Source organism: Aspergillus mulundensis (assembly GCF_003369625.1).
Source record: "Aspergillus mulundensis strain DSM 5745 chromosome Unknown scaffold_0, whole genome shotgun sequence".
NCBI classification, from domain to species: Eukaryota; Fungi; Ascomycota; class Eurotiomycetes; order Eurotiales; family Aspergillaceae; genus Aspergillus; species Aspergillus mulundensis.
This window is the reverse complement of record NW_020797888.1, coordinates 5,603,472-5,621,068: the sequence shown is the minus strand read 5'-3', so window position 1 is coordinate 5,621,068 and position 17,597 is coordinate 5,603,472. Positions and strand designations below refer to the sequence as shown.

The following is a 17,597-nucleotide window of genomic DNA, read 5'->3' as shown; positions in this document are numbered from 1 at the left end:
TAAAGTATAATAAACCCTTTAAAATTAAATTTATTATTAAAAAGTAAGTATATTAGCTCCGGCTTACTAGTATATATAATTAGTTAAAGATTTATTTAGTATTTTATATTTTTTTAAAGCTATTTATACAGCAAGATAAGCCTAAGGGGAAAAAAAAGTAACTATTAACTATAAAGTTAGTTAATAAAAAAATAAAAAGTTAAGGCTATTCTTAAAAAATAATATATTTATAAATATAATAAATTTTTTATTAAATAAAAGGGCTGGCCTAGCTATAAAAATTTATAAAAACTACTTTTTAATTTTAAGCATGTATAAAAAGCCCTAGTAAATTATAAGAAACTAGCTATAATAATACTAGTTTATTACTAGTTTAAAAAAAAAGGTAATAACTTTATTAAGTTAAATACTTTTTTTTACTAGGTTTTAAGGTTTAATAAACTACTAATATTATTAAAAAATTATTAAACTATTACTTAATTACCACTAGTTACCTATAGCTTTAAAAAAGGGTATAAAATTTTTTATTTTATAAGATTTTAAAATTATACCCAAGGCTATAAGTAAAATAGTTACCTTTTTTATTTTTTTATAAAATTTTAAAATTTAATAAATTATAGCTAGAACACTGCTAGCTTGGTATTAAAACTTATTTTAAATTATAATTTAAAATAAAAAACTATATTTATATTAAAGTTAAAGTATTAAAAAAAAATCTTTTATTTTTTTTTAAAAAAAAAATAATAACTAGCTACGCGGTAAAAGCTATAATAAAAAATTATTATTTAATATTAAAAGTAAAAGCAAGGGCCTTTTTAAGCATTTTTTTTATACCTAGTATTTTTTTAAAAAAAAAGGCGTGATAAGCTTGTTTTTTAAAAAAAAAATTAGTAAACTAGTAATTATCCTAGCTATTATTAAAATAGGCCAGGGGCTATTTAATAATAAATTAAAAAAATTAAATAAGCTTTTAAATAACTAAAGCTAATACCTTTATTACCTAGACTTTAGCACTTATTTTTTTATTATAAGCCTTTATTACTAACTCCACCTAGTAAGTAAATATATTTTAATAATAAATATATTTATTATAGTTAACAAAATTTATATATTATAAAAAAGTAATATTTTTTTTATATAAAATAGTAGGGGGAGACAAGTACTTTTATTATAAATATAATAAAAGTAATTATGCCCAAGGGCTAGATAAATATAGTTATTAAGGCTATTAATTAACTTATTATTTTCACGTGCCTAAATATACTTTATATATTATAAGTAAACCTATTTTTTATTAACTAATATTTATACTAAAGCTATTTTATTAATAAACTAGTTAAAAATAAAAAATACTTATAAAAAAAAAGGCCGGAGGCCAAAAAAAAAAGCCTAAAAAAATAATAATATAAAACCTATAATAAGAGTATTAATAATAATAATAGCTAGTATAATATAAAATAAAGTAAGAAAAAATAAGCTAAAAAGCACGGGGGTTATAATTAAATAATAAGGTAGTTATTATAAAATTAAAAGTTAATATATTTAATAAAGCGCCGGCGGAGCGCCACTAATTAATAATTATTAAAATAAAAAAAAACTTATTAAATTATTATTTATAACCTTATTATATATTTTAAAAGTACTTATTAAATATAAGTTATATTAGTTATTATTATTATTATTACTACCTAAAAATTAATTAAAATTAAAGTTTTTAAACCTAAAAAAAAAAAAATAAAAAAAAAATTAAGAATACCAAGGGCTTTTAAAGTTAGCAAAAATATTATATTAAAGGGGTTTTATAATTATATTATAGTAGGAGTATAAAAGGTAAAAATAAAAATATTTTAAATTATTATAGTTATAGTAAGGCACTTTTTTTTACTTATTAAAAAGCTAGGGCAGCGCCTAAAAGGGCTTTTTTTTAGCTATAATAAAAAAAAGGTAATTTTTTATTTTAATAAAAAATTTAATAAGTTTAAAAGTTTATAAAACTATAAATTACGCTATAATTTATACTTTTATACTAAATATTATTAAAGCACCGCCTTTTTTTTAGTTATAAATAAATATTATATTTTATTTAAAGTGTTATAAATAATAAGGATAAGACACTAAATTTAATATATTAAATAATACTTTAATAAAGTTAAAAATAGCAATAATAAAGCTATGTTTAGTATTAATATTAATAATAATAATAATATTTTATTATTATTTTTTTTTAGTTTAGCGGGGGGTCGCGGACAACCCTTTAATTAAAAAAAAAAATTATTAAGGCTAATATTTTTTTATTTAATATTACTAAAGCTAATTTATTATTAATTTAAAATTAATACCTTAGGTAATTTAAGCTTTAGCCTTAGGCTACCAAGGGCTTAGTATACCTTATTATTATATTAAATTATATAACTTAACTAAATTATTAGTATTTAAGGTTTTAGTTATTAATTAAGTAAGGCTAGGGTAGGTTTTAAGTATAAGCTAAAATAAAAATTTATATATAAAGTATTTAAACCTATATTTATTTTTTAGTTAAAAATAGCTTAAGCATAGCTTAAAGGTTTATAAAAATAGCCTTAAAACTAGCCTTTTTCCTAAATTTTTAAGTAACTTTTTTAATATTATTTAACGGGGTTTAGAATACTCCATTTTTATTAATTAAATTTCTTTATTAATATCTTTATTATTAGTAAAGATCTTCGAGACTTGTTGGTCTTACATAAAAATAAAATTTTTTTTAAAATTTATAAATAATTTTAAGGGCTTTTAATAACTTACCCCGCTATTTATAGCTATTTAAAAAGTAAAAATATACTACCTTTTTAAGGGTAGTATTAAAAAACATGTTAATAGTATTTTTTAATTAAAATTAAGTTTAAAAGTAGCTATAAGTATTATAAAAGCTTTAAAATCCCTTGCTAAGGTAGTTACTACTTAATTTTTTTAAAAAAATTTTAATTTTAAATTTCCGTGTATATAAATTTAGGCTTTAGCCTTAATAAAATAGTTATTAATATTAAATTTATAAGTAAAAACCTATAATAAAAGGATTAGCTTATTTATTCCTGCCTTTTATTTATTTATTACTTTTTATACTTTTATTTTATAAAATATTCCTAGTTTAAAGTTTAAAGCCTTTAGGAACTTATTATAAAGTAAATAATTTTTAAAATTATTTTAGCGCTTAAAAAAAATTATTTTAATAAAGGTGTTCTTTTACAGGGTTTTAATAAAAAGTAAAAAAGGTAAATTAAATATAGTTAAGGTTATTTAAATTATTTAAAAAAGTATTATTTAAATTTAAATTATATATATAATTATTAGTATTATATTATTTAAGCCTGCGCCTGGTTATTTTAAAAAAAAAAGCTAAAATTACTAAAGTTTTATTTTTTAAATGCGCTAAGCTTAAAGGCTAAAAAAAAAGGAGCTAGGCATGCTTATTTATTTTTTTTAAGTAACTATTTACTAGCTAAATTAGTAGAAAAATATTAAGGTACTTAAAGGTATAAAATTTATTATTAGGAATTTTTTAAATAAGCTTTTAAAGCTATTTATAAGGCTAAGTTTTATATAGGCCTTTTATAATAATAAGGTTTAGAAGTTAGCTTTAAAGTTAGTAAGTATAAAAACTTATTTAGTTAATTAAAGGCCTTTTTTTTATTAATAATATTTTTAATTTTACTAGTAGTATTTTAAGCCTTATTTTTTACTTTATACTTACTATTATTATTAATACCTTCTTTTAAGATCTCCACCACCCGTGGCCTATTTATGTTTAAAATACCTTTATTTTTTTTTTACTTAAAAAATTTATTAAAGTTAAGGTTAAGGTTAATCTTTTTAAATTTATAGTTTTAAAAAAAAATATTAAGAACTTAGGCTAAAGGCTTTAATAACTTAATTTTAATATTAATAATAAAAAAGGGATTTTTTAAATTATATAATTTAAACTTATTAAAAATAATATTTTTAGGCATATATAAGCTATTTTTTAGAAAATTAAATTTATTAAATATTTAAGGTAATATAGCCTAGTAAGTATTTTAATAAAGCCTTTAATTTTATTTTATAAAAACTTTTTACCTAAAATTATCTTGCCCAGGTAAAATACCCTAGTATTTTAATACTAAAAATATAGGGTTTTTTACTAGTAAAAGCTTTTTATAGTATTTTTTAATTTAATAGCTTAATAAAAATTTAATTATTAATATAAGCTATGGTTTTTATAACCTAGGGCTATATATTAAAAAAATCTTTTTATAAAAAGTTATTATTTTTACTTTTTTAATTAATATATTACTAAAGCGCTTAGCCATATTATTTTAAGAAAAAGTATAAAAAATAAACTAGTTTTAAAGTATACCTTAAAATATAATAAAGTTAAAAATATTATTATTAAGTATAAGCTTATAATTATTAAAAAAAAACCTTAAAAGTAATATTAAACTAGATTTAAATAAGTTTAATATATTATTTAATAATATTTTTATATTTACTTTTTTTTAGTAAACATAGGCCTAGTAAAACTTAGTATTTTTATTATAAAAATAAGTTACCTACTTTTTTTTATTTATTACTTTTTTTATAAAAATTAAGTTAAAATAAATTTAATTAAATAATATAGTAGCGGGATTTTTAGGCCTTTTAAATATTTATTAAGGGGCCTATTTATATTTATAAGTACTATATTATTAAGGTAGTTAAAAACTAGTAATTTAAACTTTTTTAATTATAATAAATAAATATTAAAATATCTTATTATTAATATAGCCTAGGCGCTGGTAAAAAGCTTTAAAATCTTTTTTAATATAGATTTTTTAAGTTAAGATTTTAACTTTTTTTTAAGTTAAGGTATTAGCCTTTTTTTACTTTAAGTTTTTTTTAAACTTAATTATTTAAAGGCTAAATAAATAATTTTTAAAATAAAATACTAGTTTATTATTTTTAGTAATTAAAGTATTAAAATTTTAAAAATATTTAGCCTTTTTAAAAGACCTAGCTACTAAAATATTAGTATAAAAGCTAGGTATAAAGGCTACTTTACTAAAAGTAAAAGGTATTATTTTAATTAACAAGCCTTAAAATAAAAAAGTACTAATTTTATGCCTTAAATAATAATAATTATATTTTTTACTTAAATATTATTTTTTTAATTAATTAAAAAAGGTAAAATAATTAAAATTATTATAAATATAAATAAAGGCACTAATATTAAAAATAAAGGTATTTTAAAGTATTAAATTACTTTAAATACTTATAATAAGCATGTAACTATAATATTTTTTTTATTATAATTTAAGTAATTAAAAAAGCTTTTTAAGCTTTTTTTTAATTTTTTTTATTTTTAAGAATTTATTTATTTTTAGCCCTTACCTTTTAAAGTTTTTTATTATATTTATTATTTTTATTAAAAGTTTTACTAACCTTTTTATTTATTTTTTTTTAAATTTATATTATGGCTTTTTATATAATTATATAAAGTATTAATACTACTTTATTACTTAAAAATAGCTATATAAATAAAAAGGCTTGTTATTAATAAGTACTATTTTAAAAAAATATTTAATTTTTTACTAAAAGTTATAAAGGCTATTACTTTAGTAATATTCTTAAAAAAACTATTAGTTATAAAAAGATATTATTAATATTTAAATATAAATTAAAGGTAAGAAATTAAATTAATATTTTTTTAATTTAATTAATTAATATTTTATTTTATATAAAAGTTTAAATACTTGCTAATTATTTATAAAAAGGTAATATTAGCTATTTTATTTTTTAATTTAGGTTAATTAAGGTATTTAATCTTTTAATAAATATTTTTATAATTTTAAAGCTAATTATTAATCTTACCTTATTAAATTAAAGTATTTAAGGCTATAAAATAATTACTAAATACTTTTAGTTTAATTTTAAAATTAATTAAAGTAAATTATTACTTTAATTTAACTAGAATTTTTATAATAAGTTTATTTTTAATAAATTATTAAATAAAAATAATAATAATTTTTTAAATAGCTTTATTTATTTTTTAAACTTTAATATAATAATATTTAGTATTAAGCTAGTATTTATTATATATTTTAAATTTTTTTTTAATTATATTTTTAGGAGGTAACTTAGGGTAAAAAATTTTTTTTTTAATTTTTAGGAATATTTAGGTTAAAAAATTTTTAAACTTTTATTATATAAATAAAATAAAAAATTTAATTATATTAAGCTAGCTAGTTATTCCTAAACTTAAAAATAACTTTTATACTTATAATATTATTAATAAAAATTATAATAACTTTTAAGTTAAGTATAAAAGTTAAAAATTAATTAATATTTATTTTAATTTAATAAAAAAAATAATTAATTATAAAGGGCTTAGTATAGCTTTAAGGTATATATTTAAAAATATAAATAATTTTAAAATATTTAAAAAAAGTAAAAATTTAATAAGCTAAATTATTAAATTAATATCCAGGCTTATAATTATAAGGCCCTTTATATATTATATTAACTAGTAAAGTTATTAATTAAATATTATAAAAAAAATAAAAAAAAAATAAGTTATTTATTAAAAGCTAAAGCTACCTAGGGGTTTATATAAATATTTTAAGCCTTTAAAAACTTATTAATAGCCTAATTCCTTTACTAAAATAATAAGGCGTTAAGCGCCTTACTTTTCTATACTAACGCGGCATATGGAGGCGTTAATAAATAAGAACTCCACCAAAATAAGAGATCTCCACCTTTGGCTGACAATGGACTTAGTCTATAAGAATACTAAAGTTTGATAGTGTCAAGCCAAATTGCTAGATGAAGTTGAAATAAGGGGTAGATGTAAAATCCGTCTATTATAGCCAGCAAGTTCGGGAAACGTATAACAGCCTGGACCAGGAACTACACGAAATATAGGTAATATAGCAGGGTTCCATAGAAGTAAGCCTTTGGTTTGGAGAGAGTAAGGACTTTAATATATTCATACCATAGCAATGGGCCACTATACTTGAAGCGCGGCAGATGGGCAGCACATCTATCCATATAACAGCGGATGGCTACAGAGTTAGAATACTACCATACTAGATGAGATTCATACTTGCTACGCGATTGGATGATACAGTAGGTATCTTATAGGTAGTTAGGGCACCTCGACCACAACGCCAACCTCGCGCATCACTCGCACCTCGCCCTCATTGAAGCCCTCAGCCAACTCTTCCTCCATCCGCGACGTCCAATACCCTCTCAGGAATTCAGCAAGCGGTAATTCTAACTCAAGGTACTTGGACTCAAACTCGGAAACGAGCTCCTCGAGTCTAGCTATCAGAAGTCGATCCTCCTCCTGTACCTCTGCGATGTCTTCCAAGTCCACGCGCCCCCAGTCCGGGCATTCAGGTTCATGGTACCGACAGGTGTGGCGGATACCGAGGCCGGTAAAGGTACAGCAGCGGATCACAACGGGCGCCACGGTGTCGCAAAGGGATTGCGAAGGCGGCCGGGCTCCGGCTTCAGCGTCAAAGATACGGGCCACAATGTGGGCGAGCATTAAGGGGTAGCGTGGATCGCCCCAAATCGACCACCCCGCAAAGAAAGCAGTCAACGGCAGACAGCCGTTCACTGAGCAAGCGCAGATACAACTGTCAGAGTGCTGCGTGTCTAGGATGACATGGTCCAGCAGGATTAGATGTCTTTTGTGAACTACAGACCACGATTCAGCAAATAGTAGACCCGCCGTCTCACCGGAACTGGGTGATTGCCATAGGACGCTGAAGATGGCGCGGCAACAGATGGCGACTGTAGCAATGTGACACCAATCCGTCAACGTGTACTGCTCTGGTTGAGAGGCAGGCCATATTCGCCACGGCACCATGTTTTATCAAGACCTCACAGAGATGGAGCATGCCCGGCAGGTGGCGTTCGGATAACCCAGGGCCGAATCCAGTATCATATCTATCCACCTCAAACAGCAAAGTATCCAGCACCGTGAAACGATCACCGTACCTATAGGCTTGTTCGTTGAGCGGCACGTTGTAATGAACTAGTCCCTCGAGAAATGGAAAAAATAATGCGTTTGAGCGGAGCAAATGGCGCTTCATTGTAGCAATACCAACCTGAACACGTCCCCGAGAAAAATTATTTCCAACACACCGTCTGGAAACATGCGGTGACTTACATGGAGAAGAGTCCATCCTTTCGGCAGGGTATCCCAGGGAGAAGCCTTTCCCTCCTCAAAAAGTTGACGCAAACGCAACAATGCCTCATCGGCGTTTCTGTAGCCGTGAAGGTTATATACTATCTCAAATGCCGGCGAATCCCAGTTCACCACATGCTGAAGACGGAGTAAGGGTTGGATTGCAACTGCACCGCTCTCGCGGACAAGTGATAGGTTAAACCAGGCTGAATATCCAACAAACCAAGTAAGTATAGTGAGTCTGCGGTTAACTAGAGTGGTAACCTCTCTGCTGTGATACATTGGACAACCATACCGGTGGGATCGGATGAATGAGCGGAACCCCCATTCTCTGAATGATTGGCCTTTTGATCCTCCGCAGGTGCATGTCGTTTGCGTTGCCGCTGACCCTGCACATGGATACCTGGACTGTGGTGCGCTCCTCAAATGGCGCTGCTGCGGGTGGACTAATCCGAGTGGGACACCGGCAGAGCGCGAATCTTCGATTCCGCTGTCAATAGTCGGAGGTTGAGTTCTCTGGAGCGTGTGTATCAATTGAACGATTTGCCGTTGCCCATCTTCCAGCCGCGCCAGTGAACTCGGGACGCTCGCAGTGGTGGAGATTATGGATTGAGAGACGGTGAGGGACATCTCACTTTGCTCTCGAATACGGTCCGACATTGCCGTACGATGTCAGCTGCATCCGAAATATGAAAGGCAAAGGAACTCACAAAAGCAGAACCTGCAACGCAATATCCAGGTTCGACTGCAACCCCGTCATGATGGCCATCAAAGCGATAATCGTCCCCCGTCGGAACGGATACAGCGTCTTTGCGAACTTCCATCCATTTTTCTTCAGTATTCCCGATGTATTAAATCCTTGACATTCGGCTAAGGCGTCAGAGAGACTCTGCAGCGCGCCTCCGCAGTCGTTGATCCGGTCGGTGACGAGTTGAAGCTCATCGGTGATGTACGGGTTCAACGGAGCTTGTCCCTCGAGGTGATTCAATTTCGACTGGAGCAGCTCGAGTGTCGCGCTGAGACCCTTGACTCTGGTGAGAAAGTTCTCGGTTTCGCTGCTGAAGGTCGTGAAGGGTCCGTAGTACGCGACCAGGCCTTGACACACTGTGAGGCCGAGGGAGACGACGCCGGCGGCGCCGCTGATGAGGGCGAATAGTTCCGCCATTGCTCGATTATTGCATATTCAAAAATGATGATGAACGACGATGGTTTGAGTTCTTCAGAGATGGAGTGGATGGAGGTGAGATGAAAGAATTGCTGGAGCTCAGCCCCGCTGTCGATGCAAGGCTGCGTGGCTGACAGGGAAGCCACGTCCAGCCTCGTTTTACAATTCTACCAATCAAACGGGGTGTTCTCATCTTGAGATTCCGTCAGTGTGCTGTATGCAGACGAAAATGAATAATCTAGTATGGCGAGTTCAGGATCATGAATTAGCGCAGACAGAAGGACTACTGAACATCCGACTTAGGGCATGGGGTTACTTCAGGTAGTATGTGACAACAAATCACCCTCTAGAAAGACAAGTATTAAGATACAAATGCTCCAAAATTTAGATAGATCTACTCGCCTCGCTCACTCCAAGCGCTCACCGATGTATGTATAATCTAGGCAGCCAACTGGCAATAATCAACCCATCCTTAGGTGGAGGGCGTGGTAAGGGAATATGTTATCCAGAAAGTCACATACCCTGCACACAGAACATATAAATGTTATTCGCTAGCGTAGTACTCAAACAGCGATTCTCTCGAGCTCGAATAGGATCTATCCACATTAACTACCCAGCACTCAACCGGTACCTGGATTCCTCCAGGAGCAAACTCACCTTCTCAATATAGCGCACCCCTACCTGAATCCCATCTTCATCCTGGAATTCCTTTTCATCTCCAAACAGTTCGTTGTCCTTATCAAGGCATGTAAGGCACGATACCACGACCTCGGTGTAGATGCGACCAATAAGCCGCGGCAGATTCTTCTGCGCAACGTTGATCAGTATCTCTTTGATTTCAGTCGCTGCACGTCGCTTGTCCCGGGCGCTGATGAGCTCGGAAATCTGTAGCCATTCCGCAGGGGTGGGTGGGGCTTGATTGTCGTCATCGTCGTACTTGACAAAGGAGGACCAGAGGCCGAGTTCCAGTAAGCACACCCCGAGGCTGTATATGTCGTGCTGCATAATGTACTCCTCTTCGGGGTGGATGCCCTGCCGCCCGGGGTGTCTGTACAGGTTTCCTTCCCATCTGTTATCACCGGCCATGTATGTGCGTCCTTCAGCGGCTCGCAGTTGGTCGAAGCCGACTAGGAAGGGAGTACCAAGAGTGCCTGGGGAAGGTTGACAGAGTACGATGTTTTCCGGCAGGATGTTCTTATGGACGAATCCGGAGGAATGGAAGAAGACGACTGCACGGGCGAGTGAAACGGCCAAGGCTACCCGGTCGGTTAAGGGGTACTGGGGTGGCTTCTCAAGCAAGACGGACCGTAGACCGATAGCCTTGGAATCGTGTAGGAACGGAGGGAGGTTGAAGACAAAGTTGAAACCGGTAGGCTTGTCCGAAGGCGATGCCATCAACTTGATGACCCCGAGACAGCGGAGTAGACCGGAGAGCTCAGGATCAACCGACGAAAGAACCTTGGCGAGGGTACGGACTTCCTTGGTTTTGTGCTCGACATCTGACGGATGCGTAACGGGGACGTGATCGAGAATGAGGAGCTCATGTAGTGAATTCCGGCCGGTGGAAGCGGAGGAAAGACATATGCCCTCTTGTTGGGTGATCTTGTAACGACTGCTGAGGAATATCGGACCAGTCCTGCCGGTGCCTGACGCGTTTATCCGTCGAGCATCGCGCATCTCCACGAGCGTGCGAACAGCGTTACTCTCCGCCGCTCGCTTGCCAGCCAGCTCCTGGTCGATGATCGGGATTGCCATGCGACCTAGGAAGAACCATGACGGGTCAAAGTCTCTCTGCCACTTATCCAGGTCCTCAACAATGCGCTCCAGAGAGGCCTTTGCGTAAAGGGCGTACTTGACCCTGCTGATGGTAGGCAACGTTCGAATGACCGGCAGTCGCCCAGCATCGATGGTAGGGTCCAACACCACTTTATCCTCATGTGAATTTGCCATTAGACGATCCAGGCGTTTTGCGGCGGACTCCAGCTTCATCTGTAGCACTTGCAGTACCCGCTCTTGGTGTAGTATATAGTCGCTCGGTAACGCCTCCCATACGGCGAGCAAGGCCGTTAGCTGGTGTTCGATCTTGAGCCAGCTTCCCTGGATGCGAATGTTCGCTTCGTAGATCTCGGGCTCGGCTCGGCGATACGCTTGTGAACGGGTATATATGGCTTTCCCGGTCCTGGTGAGGTCGAAGCCATGGTGTTAGCACATCAAACCTCAAAGGAGAATAGAAGGCTAACAAACTGCAGACAAAGCTCTAGCACCGAGGCTGTTGCAAACGCGAAAGAAACCGCTTCCATCATATGTCCCTTTGCAGTGTTGACCGCAAGATGGTAGATGGTAGATGGTAGAGTGCACAGGGAGTTTACCCCGTCAGCCCAAATGTGGCATGCTCCAGGCTGTCAGCTATACGAGATGCCAGTCTTGTCTGTGCAACATCACCAAAATTAGAAGGTGGGGGTGTGGGCAAGGCTGGGCAGCCTCGACCATCTCACCTGGGCCCGTCTTTCCTGCTGGACAGTCATCCTTGATTGCCAGCTTTCATCATGGCATCGTCTCAAAAGCCCGAGCAGATCGAAGACCTGCTGGATCATTTTTACTTGGAGACTTCTTTTCATGATGGATGCACTGTGGACACGGAGTACGCCCTGAACGAGAGAGTCCAGCGCAAGTGGTATCGAAGGCCGGAGCCCCTGGGCCAGGGCGCTTACGGTAAAGTCTGGCTCGAACAGAGCGAGACCAACAAGGAACAGCGCGCAGTCAAAGTCATCGAAAAGGGACGGATGCAGCTTGTCACTATTGACTACAAGAGAGAGATACTGGCCCTCGCCAAGTTCTCCAAACGGCAATACCAGCAACAACAGGTTCTAGTCGAATTCTTAGGCTGGGCCGAGTCGCCCTCGGATTTGTATCTGTTTATGGAATACTTCCCCTTGGGAGACCTCGGACAACACGGGCGTATACCGGAGACCGAGACCATTGATATCACCGTCCACTTGTTGAACGGACTCCGGATCATGCACGCCGAGAACTTCGCGCACCGCGACCTCAAGCCCGCCAATATCTTCGTTGTTCGGAAACCGCCTGTCGGCCGATGGTGGGTTAAAATCGGTGACTTTGGGATCTCCAAGCGAGCCAACGTCGAGGAAACGGCTCTACACACCGAGGTTGGCACCCCGAGGTATCGGGCCCCAGAGGTCACGGGAGATGGTGACCTCGAGCATGCCACCTCGATTTATGACAACGCGGTCGATCTGTGGTCTCTCGGGTGCGTTATATTCAAACTGATATCAGGGTTCGATGCCTTCCCCAACCGGCTTGCTGTGAGGAAGTTTTGTGCCGGACGAGCGGCTTTCCCAGCGGCTGCACTCCACGATAGAATGAGTTTGGCCGGCATTGAGTTTGTAAAGAGACTACTCTCTGCATTGCCCTCTGAGCGTCCGTCTGCTGAGGAGGCTCTCAGCATGCTCTGGGTGCGATCGCGGGCAGCCAGTCCTGATAGCACCGTTCATGCACTCCTATCCCCGGGCGCTGGACACGGTGGACCTCCAGCAACTGCGGAACAATCCAGCCTCAAGAGGGGAAGTGCACAACCTATATCATCCCTCCTCATACAAGGGCAGTTAACTACAGATTCGGATTCATCGGAGGACTCCTTAACTGCGCAAACTTGTCGTTGGGGGGCTAATGGTATCCATATTAATAAAGCTGGGGGACACCACGAGCTTCAAAAAAGTTTCTCCAGGAGCCTCGACTTACACAATTCCACCCCAGTGCTATCTTCAACAGGCAATTTGCTTTCGGCAACAAGCAGCAGACAAAGTCTGAGCATTGCGTCTGCTGAGTTGCCTCCAAGATCGAGCTATCCGGCAAGTAGCTGGGAGCATAGTAAAGTACCGTGGGTTTCAGACGCGCTGAAGATACTAAGCGGAAGCGAGGACTCTTGTATCAGGTAGGTCCGCCCAGTGCAAACTACATAAGCAGTACCTGATCAAATAGCATCATTGCAATTCCCGGTTTGAATTTCATGGGTTACTCGGACTGGGAGGACCCTCTAGCTGGAGTGAACTGGCTTTGTGATATGCTGCCACAAGATGTGCCACTTGCTCGGACATACACGTACTCCTGGAAAGTGTCAGCCGAGGAAACTGCCGTGATGGATGATGTCTTTGTCAGGAAACACGCAGAGTTGTTGCTTGACAATGTATCAAACAAGCTGAGCCACGACCCAAAACCCATTATCTTCGTTGCTCACTGTTTGGGTGGGCTCATGGTGGCCAAGGTTTGCAGTGCATTCTCCCTTTGCATATGCTTCAACCGCTGACTTCCTTTCGCACCAGACAATAGCACTTGCCGCCGAGCGCCGCCCACAATACGCACAAGTACTCGAGTTTACAGTAGGGTGTATCTTTCTCAGCACGCCATTTTACAGCTTCAATGATTCGACATATCGGCAGTGGGCGGGTTATGAGCAGATGCTGAAAGAAAAACACCAATTAGGCTCCTGTTCTTCCCAGTGGCGCCTCTCATACTTCACCCTCATGGAAAATGATCTTGGACCCCGCAGAACAGCAGAAGAGTTTGTTGAAGCTGTTAGGCTTTCCAAACATGATATGCATATTACCTCTTTTTACGAAAGGAAATCCACAATGCTGTATATTGACCGGCCGAGTGAGAACCAGACGATTAGCAGATTGCTTAGAATGGGCCGAAAGGGAAAACGGATTCCATTAACTGTTCACGTAAGTATAACACATTCTCTACGTGGCGCGAGAGCTGACAACCTTCAAGCTCGTAGGCGTAGTCGACAAGGGTCTTCCGCCGGCGATAGGCAGGAGATACTCGTTGAACGCGGACCACTACAATATGTGTAGATTTGAAGGGAGGGGATGCGAAAACTACCAGAAGGTGAAGAATGTTATTGTCGACATCATTCTCGCTGTCCTTGGAGGCAGCACTCCTCAGCTGGAGGCTTTCCGCCAACTCCATCCCGGTAAGCTAACCGACCCTAACCGTCAATCAACTACCTGCGATTTGCGTCCTCAGAAAGCCCCGCCCGTTCTAACATTGCACAGACCGCTATCGCCGTGCATCTACAACTTGCGAGTCACCCGAGGACGTCGCGGCCCATCTAGGTATTCGATTGCCAGCCGATGGGCGGCTTGTTGCCGTAGCCACAAGGAAGTTTGTAGCCAGCACACCAGACGAGGTGTCTGTGAGCCCATCGCAAGAGCTGCTGGTGGTGCGCTGTGCGGAGGGTAAGACATCCGCGGCACTCTGCCATTTGCGTTTCAATGGCACTAATAGCTATACAGCCTGGTTTTGGTGTAGAGCGCTGGTTGATCAAGAGGGTTGGGTGCCGCGACAATGTGTGCAGATTGTCAACCAAACTTGAGGGTGCAGGTGATAAGAGGATGGGGTTCTCGACCTGGTCCAGTACCTGATATTTCCTGCATATATGTATATTGTCACTTGTATTTTCATGTCAATATCCAGGATAAAGTACATCCATTTCTGACAGCATCATAGTATACGTCCAAAATCCCGCTCAGTCGCATGGTCGGCATTAGCACCTGCATCATTAGCATATCTCAGTAAGGTCCCTGCGTTCAATATAATCATTGCCCTCCGGCGCGGACTCTACGGTCCCCACGCTACATAGCACCCTCCCCCTTGGGTCCGATTCGTATGGTATTGCCACGGAGAAGTCGAGCCCTAACGCTGCACGCATCTATGATCTTTGGCTGACTCTGAGAATTAACTTTTTGTTTTCTAATACAGCACTGCGCAGTCCTCGCCAATCTGGGGGTCTAGACCATATGAGTGTGTGAATTGATTCCCCTTAGGTCTACTAAAAGGAATGAATAGTTACTGTATGTAGAAGTCTCTTGTATTGCTTGGTATGCTAAGCTAGTTATTCTAGGGATAAATAAAAAGTTTTATAGGTGGTTATTTAGGCTAAAATAACCTTTTTTTACTGGAGCCCTAAGGCTATTAATAGCCTTAGGCATTTACTTTTAGCACTCCCCCTTATTTATACCAAGAACTTTCCTAAGTTAGTAAACTATAGGCTGCCAGCGTAGGGAAAGTTTTTTTTAAATTAATAAGTTATAGGCTATTAGTCCCGGGAAAAGGCTTTTTTAAAAATATAATTTATAAGTAAGTATTAAAAAGCTAGTAATTAAAATAATAAAAATAATAAATATTAATAAAAGCTTTAGGTATTAATAGGCCAGAGCAGTCCTTAAAAATATAAGTAAATAATAATAAAATATATAAAATAATAAACTTTTAATAAAAGCTTTAGGTACTAGGTGGCCTAAAGGCAAAGTAAATAATAAATAATAAGCTAAGTAATTTATAAATTTAGGGGCTAGCCAGCGTGTTTACTAGCTTTTTTATAGGTTTTATAACCTTTTTATAACTAAAAAAGTAATAATAAATATTAAAGCGTGTAAAAGCTATTTTAGGGGTAAGAATAAGGCCTAGTTTATATAAAATATATTAGCTAGTAATAATAAACTAGTATATAATAAGTTATTTAGGAATTTTAATTCCTAGTATAAGGTAAATTACCTAGTATAATAATATATTAAACCTATTAAAATATATATTTTAGGTATTAATCTTTTTTAGAAAACTTAGTGCTAATATAATACTATATATTTTAAATAATATAGCGTTGGCCTAGTAGCTATAATAAGCATAATTAAGCCCTAAATATAAAATCTTTAGGGTATAAGCTAGTAGGATTATAGCAGGGATTATAGTCCTAAATAATAATATTTTTTTTTTATTAGGGAATAAAATTATTATAGCGGCCCACATGTGCCAGGAACTAATAATATTATTTAACTACCTAATTTAGGAAAGTTTTAGGGTTTTAAAGGCTACTAACCACGTGGTATAGCCACGCTTTAAAGCCTAAAAAAATACTAAATAAAGGTTTTAATTAAAGTAGTTAATAAGCTAGTCATGCTAGTAAGCTTATATTTTAGTATTTAAAAATAATATTTCCCATGGGTAAATATAAAAAGCACTAAAAATTTTATTAAACTAGGCTAAAAATATATTAACTTTAGGTGCCATAATTAAGATATTATATAAAACTAGGGTAAGATTTAAAAATAAAATAATATTATATTATTTTTACTGCAGGGTTAATCCCCGGAAATAAAAATAAAATAAAAATAGGCTAAAAATAAAAACTATTAAGCATAATTTTATAATACATAAGTTATTATAAGTTTAGTATAAAAAAGGCTAATCCCAGTGCAAAGACTACTAAAAAACCTATTTATATAAGTTTAAAAAAAWTTTTTAGTAAGGCTTTAAAGTATTTAAACACCTTAGGCCCTAGTGGCTTAGTAAGGCTATTTATTATTTATTTTTTAGTAAAAATAAACTAAATATTAATAATATTTTTAACTTTCTTTTCCTAAATAAAATAGTGCTAAATATTAATATACTTACTTTTAGTATAAAACTAGGGGTTACTAGCTAGTGCTATAATATTTTTATTATTTTTATAAATTATAGTAATAATAGGATTTTTTTTTTAGGTATTTATAAGCTTTCCTAGCAAGTGGTAAAGTTAAATAGCCTTTTTAATAGCTTGTATTTCCCTTATATACTTAGCTTTATAAAAAAAATAAAGCCATGGTGGGCTAACGCTTAAAAAACTAGCTAATAATTATAAAACTTATATAAAATATATATTTAAAGGTAAAATAGCATGTTTTTAAGTTACTATTTTAGTTAATATTAATATAGCTAGTTAGTGGTTAAAAATCCCTAAAAAACACTAGTTTATAGTTTATAAAGCCCTAGAAATAGTAAAACACGCGCTTAATAATTATTATATATTTTTTTATAAGTTTAATAAAAAATAGCTTAAAATAAACACAGGGTAGGTAATATTAGCCTAAGTTCTTAATATAAAATATATTAAAAACCTAATAGTGCTTTAATACTACTTTAAAATATTTATTAAAGCCAAGTACTTTTTAGAAGTAGGCTCTAGCTTTAAGTAGGGATTTATTAGCATGTTATAAACCTTAAAGTTATTTATACTAAACTAATAAAAAATCTTATTTATATAGCTAAGCTAAAAAAGCTAAAGTATTTAATTAACCTAATTTTAGTAAACCTTTATGCCAAGATAATAGTAACAAGGGCTAAAATTAAATATTTTAAAGTACTTACTTAAAATATTTTTAATTTTTTAGATTTAGGCTTTATTCCTGCTAA

General features: G+C 34.3%; 4 protein-coding genes across 4 annotated transcripts; 1 reads left to right on the top strand and 3 right to left on the bottom strand.

Annotated features, from left to right (window-relative positions):
• Positions 1-7,132: 7,132 nt before the first annotated feature.
• On the bottom strand, positions 7,133-7,861 carry DSM5745_01559 (uncharacterized protein; the record flags this gene model as incomplete). Its single annotated transcript, XM_026743575.1, has 1 exon — positions 7,133-7,861. One exon carries the CDS (start codon positions 7,859-7,861, stop codon positions 7,133-7,135), a length of 729 nt encoding a protein of 242 aa, XP_026609420.1.
• A 1,027-nt stretch (positions 7,862-8,888) lies between these two features.
• On the bottom strand, positions 8,889-9,347 carry DSM5745_01558 (uncharacterized protein; the record flags this gene model as incomplete). Its single annotated transcript, XM_026743574.1, has 1 exon — positions 8,889-9,347. One exon carries the CDS (start codon positions 9,345-9,347, stop codon positions 8,889-8,891), a length of 459 nt encoding a protein of 152 aa, XP_026609419.1.
• Positions 9,348-9,956: 609 nt separating this feature from the next.
• Positions 9,957-11,647, bottom strand: DSM5745_01557 (uncharacterized protein; the record flags this gene model as incomplete). Its single annotated transcript, XM_026743573.1, has 2 exons — positions 9,957-11,526; positions 11,592-11,647. 2 exons carry the CDS (start codon positions 11,645-11,647, stop codon positions 9,957-9,959), a joined length of 1,626 nt encoding a protein of 541 aa, XP_026609418.1.
• Positions 11,648-11,893: 246 nt separating this feature from the next.
• On the top strand, positions 11,894-14,742 carry DSM5745_01556 (uncharacterized protein; the record flags this gene model as incomplete). Its single annotated transcript, XM_026743572.1, has 6 exons — positions 11,894-13,299; positions 13,347-13,629; positions 13,688-14,089; positions 14,139-14,340; positions 14,423-14,605; positions 14,663-14,742. 6 exons carry the CDS (start codon positions 11,894-11,896, stop codon positions 14,740-14,742), a joined length of 2,556 nt encoding a protein of 851 aa, XP_026609417.1.
• Positions 14,743-17,597: the final 2,855 nt, after the last annotated feature.